Genomic DNA, 10,219 nt, shown 5'->3' with positions numbered 1-10,219 from the left:
TGATTTAGGTCCGAAAGACTTCTGGCTAATCAGCAAAATCAAACAAACGTTCCGGAGAAATCGTTTTGAGTCAATTGAAGACATTAAACAGTCACAATTTGAAAGCTATTCCGGAAATCGACTTTAATAACTGTTTCGTGGATTGGAAAAACGTTGGCACAAGTTTTTTGGGGTCAAGGGTGATTAGTTTGAGGAGGTCATAGATTTTGAAGAATAAATTAAAATTTTAAAATTATGAACAAGTCTTACTAATTTTTGCTCCTAGTAGTACATACACCAAAAATCACTGGACACAGAGTATGTACATATATGCAAATCTCCATACTTGTAAGTCACTGCCACAAATAAGTAAACAAAAAATTTCAAATTAAATCCACACAAAAAATAGAATAAAATATTTGCTTTTCTCGCCATTCGTTAGTATTTTTGTTTTTTGTTTTTGGACAAATAAATATAAATTACATCAAAGCGCAGAAGCCATTCAAGCGCGCAACCATTAAGCATTATGATGCGGCATGCCACAAAAGCCACATACTAAATTCTGTTGCACAACAGCAAAAAAAAAAAACAACAACAATAAGCCACTGTAAACATTATGTAACAGTTAAAACAGCAATAACAAAAAAGTAAGCAGCAACATTTACGCACGAAAAGCGATTTAAATCGTGCTGTGTGAAAATGCGCAAAACAAATGTTGCTCATACCACATGGCGCCCACAAAGTGGGACAGTGAGTCTGCCGTGGCACGGCGGTAATGTAAATATAACACCGAATTACGGAAAAAAATAAACAACACACTTTTGAACGCGTAAAAGCGCAACGGTACTTTAAGACACCGCTTACTGCCAGGCCCCTCACCCGCTCCCTTGCATGCTCTTTCCCTGAATTCTTTATCGGCTCAACTACACGCGCACATCTTTCCCCCACAGCTACATACTCGTAAATGGCCGCTGCTATTAATATTTTTCATTCTTAAATAAAGATAATAACAAAATATGACTTTCTGCCGGAAGTGAGTGCAGGCGCCACAAAAGGTTGCCACCGTCTACGGCGCAAGCGGCCGGAATGGCAAATATATTTGTAATGGCACAAATATTGGGCAACCACAAAAGTTGGATTGTAAACAAAACATACACCAGTTGCTCTGTTGTTGTTGTTGTTGCGATTTAAGCACAGTGTGCGCGCCTTAAAAAACAAAAGCAGCACAAACGGCAGCGTAAAAGTGAAGAAAAAATATGGCGAAAACATTAACGCAAACATGAGTTAAACATAATGACCGCTAATTTGTTTTAATTTATGTTGTAGTTGCGCTGTTGCTGCATTGGAGTCTTCATAAATTTCCGTTACAGACTATTTGGTGTGACTTTAATGTGTTCTTGTAGGAATGTGCGAGGGGTTTTGTGGAGTGTGTGGTTGTGATTTGTACCCTGTATAGGGTGTATTAAATTTTGTAATACACAGAGCAAACGTTGGACACCCTATACAATATTTACTTGTACTATATATATAAACACATACAACTATAAATAATCATATATTGCAAGATGATTAATTTTCATATGTCCGTCCGTCCGCATATACGCCTAGTGTTGAGATATCGCCCTGAAATTGTACACATATTCTTTTTTCCTCAAGAAGTTGCTCGTTTGTCGGAATCGCCGATGTCGGTCCACTATATCATATAGCTGCCATACACACTGAACTTTCGGAAACAATGTCTTGAGAGAAAACTTTTTTATTTGAAGGGATATCTTCACGAAATTTTCAATGAATTATTATCTACGAATGCTACCATATCCGAGAAAGTTTAGTAGTTCAGATCAGACCACTGTGGCGTAAAGCTACCATAAACAAAATTAAGTTCTGGAAACTGGTTTAGTTGTTAAGAGTATGTTCAAATTCAAGTCCGCTCAGATTACCAGTCCGTTGTGGTACCTATGGGCTCCTCAAAATTGGATCATAAGACATTATAAGTCGAAAAAGCGCTTTGAACCTTTCACAAATTTGTTGAGAAGGGCAATGCCCGTTTCGACTAAGTCGACTACGGAGATGTTTCAGCCTCAGTCGTGCAAAGTATGGACAATTGAAGAGAAAGTATAGATGTTTCCACCACACCCTTCTCCTTACAACTTTGATAACTAATGTCTGAAATGATATTTAGCCTTACCGAAAGTATGTCTATTGGACGGTGTGTAGTAAGAAATCTCATCTTGCGGCACAATGAATTTTACTAAGAACAATTACCTTAGAAGACCTCCTGCATTCTGCTCTAGACCAAAAAAATCTGGCAATCGAAGCTGGTCGTCGACCACGTGCAGGCGAGGTCCATTCAGTGTTAGAACGCCAGATATCAATGGAAATCCAACACGGTCCCATTCCGATGTGAGCGAGATATTGGGCCACCCATAGGATGGGTTAGCTCATCAGCTTTGCAGTTGCCAGCGATTCTGCTATGACCATGCACCCAGTTGAATCTAATAATGAAGTACCTTGATGTTATTTTTAGTGAGGGCAGATACTCCTTGACCTCACTTTCCTAAAAAGGCTGCACTCCATAGTAGAACGTCTACCGCCACTTTGACAACAGCCACTCTGAATGGCTGGCCACGCTGATGGCTGGCATAATATGGGTAACGTCTGAGATTTTATAACTCCGAGTAAATAAAATCATTTCAATTTTACCTGTGTTGACGACGTCTTCAGCGTAGACTGTAACCCGAAAGCCTCGTTCTTCAAGTGCTTTAGGTAAGATATGACTTAGTACCTAGTAAAAACTGTAGTCTATACTACGATGCAAACCAACAGTAGAACAAAGCATTACTCTCTTAAGTCAACCTGCACAAAGTACCTTTCAAAATTTCATACACATGCACCTTTATGTGTGATAAGCGCTGAGTGCATACGGTAAGCATAAGTGGCAACTATCCAAAGCACGCACAAAACTTGTTGATGTTGGTGATGGTTTTGCAACAAAAGAACTCAATTCCAAACCAATTCGCTCCTGCAAAATCCTTCTTTGTCTACATATATTCAATGCATGGTGCACTTATATGCTTGAAAGTGTAACGAGACCTTGTTTTGCTTATTGAGAGCTCACTTGAATGGCAACCGGCATATAAATCACTTTATACTCATGCTGTCCAGAGCACACGCTTAACTTGTTTTTGAAGTAAAACAGCTGCGGTAGTATGTTGGGAGTACGTTTAAGATTATGGGTCGGAAGTAAAGCTCTCTCAGTAGCTCTCAATAGTGCAAAGCAGCAAATTTGGTGTATTGTAAGATTCGAAAAAAATCTATTTTTCCTTAACAAATGCCAAAAGAGCCTTCGATTCAGATTAAATTTTCCTGAAGGTGATTAATCGCAATTTTAATTTTTTTAATAGCAACCATAGGTCCACTCTTTGTTGCTGATAGTTAGAGAAATTTTGACGATTGTGTAGAAAGTCTCTACCACTAGTTATTTTTCATGCAGCATTTATCCCCTTTTTTTAGCGAAGGACATGAACTTAGCAAAATTAAACGTAGAAACTTTGGACGACCGAAGAGAGACATAATTATTAATAAAATGGAATTTAACATTCTTTGAAAGGCTTGAATAAAACCATAGAAAAATGTGTGTGGTTTGCCTTTAATAATTTTCTCATATTTGACATAAATTTCTACAAAAGCAAAGACACTCTGATTCATGTTACACATAAGTATTTATTTATACTATATATAAACCCATCATTATCGGCCTTTGTTCACTAGAACTCGCTAGTAAAGCTCAACTCCCACAATAATCGCCACTTTTAACAAGAAATTTCACATATGCTCCCAAGTACTCAAGAACAAGCACATAGATATATGTATGTGTTTGTATCTATAATTTGTGCGAAACACGCCAATAAGCGTAGTAAATATAAAACCAACAACAAAAAATAACTTCCGTTTCTCCTTATCAATGCCGCAAGCATTTAGGCGGCCCTCTTGTGCTTTTGAAGCCTGCCTGCGCATTCAGTATGGCTGCGGCTCACTCAAAAAGACAGCGCCAAATATATACTTTTGCGTATCCGCAAATCACCAATTAAATATTTATACTTCAATCTATTCAACATGCGCATTTATAACCATTCATGATGTAATAAATATAAAACTGTGCAAAAGGTCGACGGCTTACGTGTGTGCAGTTTGTGAAGAAAGTGATATCAAGAAAAAGAAGAAGAAGATGGCTCAATACATATTTTTAGATATATGTGTATATGTATATTTATATACGTTTGTTGGCTTAAACCACATAACCAATTCACTGCTGCCTTATTTCTTGCGCTCGCAGCTAAATTTAGCCAGCAGCGTGGAAAATATCAGCTGTTTGAATGAAACTTCAGCTTGTTCTAATCTCAAAAATGTTTCCTACATACAATGCTTCTTGGTTGGTTTTAATGACCTCGCCTGGCTGCACTGATAAGCGCTTTCATTGTCGACATAAATTACAATATATTTAGCCAGAACAGAGTGTGGGAAAGTTTATCAGCGATGTTTGAACACCCAGAAAGAAGCATTCGGAGACCCTTTAAAATGTATATATAAATGATCAGTATGTTGAACTGAGTCGATTTAACCATTTCCGTCTGTCTGTCTGTCCGTCCGTTCGTCCGTTCGTCTGTATATACGAATAGCTTCAGTTTTGGTTGAACGTTTTATTGACTGCTCATTTATCGGAACTGGCTGACCATTATAACATATAGATAAACGAACTTTCATTGTATGGACATAATTTACAATATATAAACCAAATGGTACACATTATTTTTAAGGCTTAATCTCCGAAAAAATTGGTTAACTTATATTGTAGAAAAAATGGCTAAAAGAAATGCTCCTGTGAAGGGTTAATGTGCAGCGTTTTTTCTTGTTGTTAATTGAAGTTATCACAAAACTTTGCAAATTACTTAAATAGCAGTTAATCGCACTAGTTCTTTTCGGTTTCATTATTTATATCGTTTTAATCGGAATTTTAATCAGTTAAGCCATGGCATTGTAAAACTTCGTGATCACCCCGCTTAACGCTGTTAGTTAGGTTAGATCGAAGCGTTCATGCTCTTATCAAAAGTGACGCAAGATATCACTAGAAAAGCTGTGAAAGCTGGTCTTTTGTGATATCCAAAACTTCAAGATAGGAATCTCCACATTCTCATAAAAATATTTCAGTTTAAATAAATTTGTTAATTCGACTAATATCAATCCGCTAAAATCGATAAAAGTGTGACTACTAAGATGTTTCAATATCAGTCAGACAAAAGCTGGAAAGTTTATCAAGTATCTAGATTTCTCCACCAGGCCTCCTTCCATACAGCTTTGGCAATTTGCGTATGACAAAAATATGTAACTTCACTACATGTAAACTTATAAATGGATTATCCATTTCAGGTTCCCTACTAGTTTAGAGAAACAACTAAGAAACTCATTCGAAAGAACATTCTTTGGTATATAATTTTTGAAGATTTTCTCCTTCAAACATCGGCAGCGGCTATGTCTCAGATGGTCCATCCGTTGAGTAAAATTTTCGGTGACACCTTCAAGTATTTCAACTGGTTACTGGAGAATATCACGCGTAATGTTTGCTCCAAGGCCTGAATCGGGATTGTCCGCATAGAATTTAGGCTTCACACATTCCCACAGGAAAAAGTCAAACAGAGCGGTATCACACGATCTTGGTGGCTAATCGACCGGCCTAAAACGTGAAATAATCTGCTCACCGAAATATTCGCTCTATAAATCCATTAATTGATGGGATATGTGGGAACCGTTGTTTTTTCTTGATGAAATTACAGCTTTTGGATTTCTTTAGACTGCCCTTCGTAAAAAAATAGCAATTTTACTTGTTTACAAACCCATTGAGCCAGAAATTGGCCTCATCGCTGAACAGAATTTGGCTCGAAAACGTCATATCTTCTTGGAACTTTTCAAGAGCTCATATAGCGAGGCGATCTCGTTTGGGAGGGTCGAGCGGCTTCAGTTCTTGCACAAGATGTATTTTGTACGCTTTCAATGTACGATATTGGCATAAAATGCGCCAAGACGTTCCATATGCCAGTCCGAGTTGCTGCAAACGATACTGAATTATATCTCCACGTTCGGTCTTCGTGTACACTCTCAGCTGCGGCTGCTATATTTTCTTCACTGCATGGAGGGCGTGATCTATTCGTTCGAATAGTATTCAATAATGAATGCTGGGTCTCAAGATGGGTGATGGTGTTGCGAACAGTACGCTCATTAAGCCAGTAGTGTTGACCATAAGTTTCGCTGTCACGCAAGTTTTGTTTTTGTCCACCGATTTCCAAGTTCAAAAGAGATCCATAGATCCAATACTTGGCCGCAAGAGAACATCAGAGTTTCGACTCGTTGTCATTATGATGAAATTGAGATAAGATTTTATGGGAGTTTAAAGCTCGATATATTGTTTCAACTTAATAGATGACCTACGACTATGTTCTTTCACATGCTGACTTTATATATTCGACGGATTTTTTTGTTATCTCCTTTAAAATGATTATCGATTATTTCTTTCCGATTTAACGGTGCCATTTGCACTTCGTTATGTTCTTCCTAGTTTATCGACCCTTCAGACTGTGTCAAATATCGAGAGATCGGTCAATGAAATAAGGCAAACAAGATTTTGGTTTCCGTTGCATCCATACACTGCAGCTCTGAAAAAATTCCCTGAAAAACTTAAATGTCATTGTAGACTCGAACAATTCAGGTTTAGAGCTAAGCAGAAACAGAAACAGAACAGAAGTAGAGCAGAAACCCTCTACAACCCACTTTGAAATGAGAACCACTTTGAATGGACTAAAGCTAATTTATTTATTTTTAAAATATACGAAAAGAAAATTAATATAAATATATAATCACTTAAAGACTAAATTGCTACAATATTTCATGTTTTATAATTTTTTTAGTTTAATTTTATATATAGTATAGAAAATCTTAAAAATTCAGGCCCGAATTCGGATAGTGAGGCGCAGTGAAGAATGAGCACTGCTGCTGGTGGAATGAAATCTTGTTATAGATTTCCTCACACTGATGTTGAAATTGGTGTTGCTGTAGACTCCTCAGTTGCTGTTGTGCCAATTGCATTTGGCGCTGGTGATACAAGTACCACTCGTGCTGCTCTTGCAGCGCCTGTGTCATCATCACTTGTTGCGTACGCTCAATTTCTTGTGGCGTCGGAAAGTAACGAGCCGTTGGTATTTGTGGATGTGGCACGCCTTGTGCCATTGCCTGATCAACGCTCAGTTTGGAATCGAATGCAACAGCACCGTTTGCACCGAGTTGTACTTGTCCATGTGCCGCATTATTCTTAATTGACTCAACTTCAGGATTTAAGGTCCAATAATTGCCACGTCCGGGATCGCTGGGCGGACGTGGTATCTTCATGAAACATGAATTCGTAGTGAGCGTATGCCGAATTTGACACTGCCAGCCACGTTGATCTTTGCGATAGTATGGAAAATTATCCGCGATCCATTGTTGGATGCCGCTCAGTGTGAGTTTTTGTTCGGGGCTGCTGCGTATAGCCATTGTAACCAACGCTCCGTAAGTATAATTCGGTCTTATGTCGGTGTCGGTTTGCATCGGTGGCTTGTTATCTTCACCGTTCGAGAGTATGCTGCGTATGGAAAAGTTAGATTCGAATATTGGTGCCATTTTATTTTATTTATTTAAGCAGGTGAACTATTAAATCGTAGCGAAGTATGAGTGCTGATGATAACTGTTTAGAAGACTTGAGCGTGTTCCGAATTGTAGGAGAAGCAAAATCTATCTGATGAATAATTCTTTCGAATCCTCGCTATTTATATCCTCGAAGTCAGCAAGTCAGTAAGTCAGTTCGAGTCCATCTCTACATATATAGCGCTATAAACAGTGTTGGCAGAGAGTCACTCCAGTTTTTTTGGTTTCAAATTTGAGTTAATATCAAAGCCAAAGTCATAAAATCAAGGGCAAATCAAGGGTTATTATCCGGTAAGCCAGTAAATAGAGCGGTTTTGACATCAGCACAGCCAAGGTCAAGCGATATACTCTACTTTTTCACTTGAATCTGCTACTGTTCTTTGGTTCCAAGTATAGTTTCATTGTTAGAAGAACAAAAGAGCAGAAACCCTTGCAAAAAAATGGCATCTGCAAATGCAAAACTTGCCACAAATCACTCAAGATCGGATTTTAAGCATTTCTTAGGTAAGCCATTGGCGCTTTATAAATTGAAATGCTCTCAAAAGCACTCAACTTTTAACTTTCCGGCTCCTATACGCCGTCCATAGCTTGCAGGTATACAATAGCTGGTATACCAAAATTATTGCGAAATCTCGCTCAATCTAGGTAACATTCTTCTACCTGAGTTCTTGAGTTATTTTGGTAAGCTTTGACGCTCATTATGTAACACACGCGTCAAGTTCGTACCTGCTTTTATCACTTGCGGCTCGGAGAACAATAGCGACTTCGCTACAATTTGCGGCCTTCACTACATTGTTCTGCAGTTTTGATTTTTTGACCGCTTTAAGTGCCGGCTTTGAGATTATTGTTCCCTTCCATGACTTTGCTTTTGATTCGAGGATTGAAAAAGATGGCTTTAACCTGAGGCATTGTGGTTTTCACTCAAGATAATAGATTTCAAATTGACCTTGATGGTAAGTATTGACGGTAGTCTTTCTTTCTAAACACTAGATGAAAACTCAGAAGCAAGGACATGAGTTGTAGATGACGCATTCGCTGCGAGAAGTATTCGTTGGATGCTTATGAAATCACCAACCAGGAGAAATGCTCCAAGAATATTGTTGTGTGAAATTCTTTGATAATAATTTTGGGGATGCAGGTGTGATGGCAGTCCTTGGCTGGGTATGGTTCCGATTATGTGATGTTAAATTGGAAAAAAGCAAAAAAATTTTAGAGAATATCTATTGAATAAAGTTTTTCAAGGCACTGCGAAGTTACTGTGATTGAAGCAGGATGATATTTCCTGCTTTTTTAACTATCGGTATTCGTTTTTCTTGCGACAAGATATTCATACATATGTTTTAAAAGATTGCGGAATTTCATGCAGATTATTTTTTTGGACATATATTTGTAAATTATGACATTTTTTTATCTTTGTAACCTTATGAAAGTTAAAAATGATTTTAGTAAAAAAATCTGTTTGATGATGAGACGTTTGTGCTCTTTCAATGGTTTACAAAGTGATAAACCCAACATTTCATTTCGATTGTCTTTGAAAACAAAAGCTTCCCAACTTGAATTGTACAAGATATGCAAAACATTTATAAATATTTGTTGTTATAATTCGAATTCTGTTTCACTCCGTTTCCTTCTTTATATGAATTCAAAGGAATATTTCTAAATTCATGCCAGAAGTAAAAATATTTCTACCGGTCTTTCTTGTAAATTCTCCACTTAATATTTGTGAAGAGTATCGATGTTAAACGGTTGTCTGTGGCTCTAATTTTAGTAAGCTTAGATATTTAACAAAGTAGAAAAAGTAAAAAGAGATATTATAGTGGAAGAAATTTTTTCTTACACCGAGCCTTAAGCAAGACACATAAGCAACAACAGCATTGGCGTATTCTTTTTAATTTTTTATGCTAGTAGTACGAGTATAATCTGCCAATCACACCCTTCAACCAGCAACTGTTGAATAATAACATTTTTAACCTACATTGTTTAAATAATTCACGAAAAGGGTTACGCAATAGGAATAAGTCGATTTAATACAGACTATTTAAGATTCCAGTCATGTTGAATGTCGCCTCGTATTTATGTAGATGAGGTTATACACTCGTGGCTACGCAAACCTTACCACTCAAAATTTTCAGGTATTGTGTATATTTGACTACACTTTATAGCGGCACTTTTTGTGGTATAGAATTTTTTTATGTATAATCACATGTTATTAATCAAAAATATTAAAAATTAAAAACAAAACACATTTAGCTATAGATAAATCAAGATAGTGAGCTTTACAAAATGAGCTCGAATTGTAAGAGACTAACATGCGATGAAAAAATTATATTTTTTATTTACTTAATTTAATTTTATTTACACTATATTTGAATTAATTATTATTTTTAATTGAAACACGAAGTTAAGTCGGTGTATCACTTTAAAAAATAATAAAATCGGTCGCTTTTGTATAAGAGAAACAGAAAAGCTAATTTGTGTTTTACTGATTAAACGAAATAAATTATAAACT

General features: G+C 36.9%; 1 protein-coding gene across 1 annotated transcript; it reads right to left on the bottom strand.

Moving 5' to 3' along the window:
- Window positions 1–6,966: 6,966 nt before the first annotated feature.
- On the bottom strand, window positions 6,967–7,686 carry LOC126761738 (fork head domain transcription factor slp1-like). The gene has a single exon (XM_050478113.1). The coding sequence runs from the start codon at window positions 7,684–7,686 to the stop codon at window positions 6,967–6,969; it is 720 nt and encodes a 239-aa protein (XP_050334070.1).
- Window positions 7,687–10,219: the final 2,533 nt, after the last annotated feature.

Source organism: Bactrocera neohumeralis, chromosome 6 (assembly GCF_024586455.1).
Source record: "Bactrocera neohumeralis isolate Rockhampton chromosome 6, APGP_CSIRO_Bneo_wtdbg2-racon-allhic-juicebox.fasta_v2, whole genome shotgun sequence".
NCBI classification, from domain to species: domain Eukaryota; kingdom Metazoa; phylum Arthropoda; class Insecta; order Diptera; family Tephritidae; genus Bactrocera; species Bactrocera neohumeralis.
This window is presented reverse-complemented; position numbering and strand designations above follow the sequence as displayed.

Coding starts and splice junctions, on each gene's coding strand:
- LOC126761738 (XM_050478113.1), bottom strand. CDS start 7,686: ATGGCACCAATATTCGAATCTAACTTTTCCATACGCAGCATACTCTCG.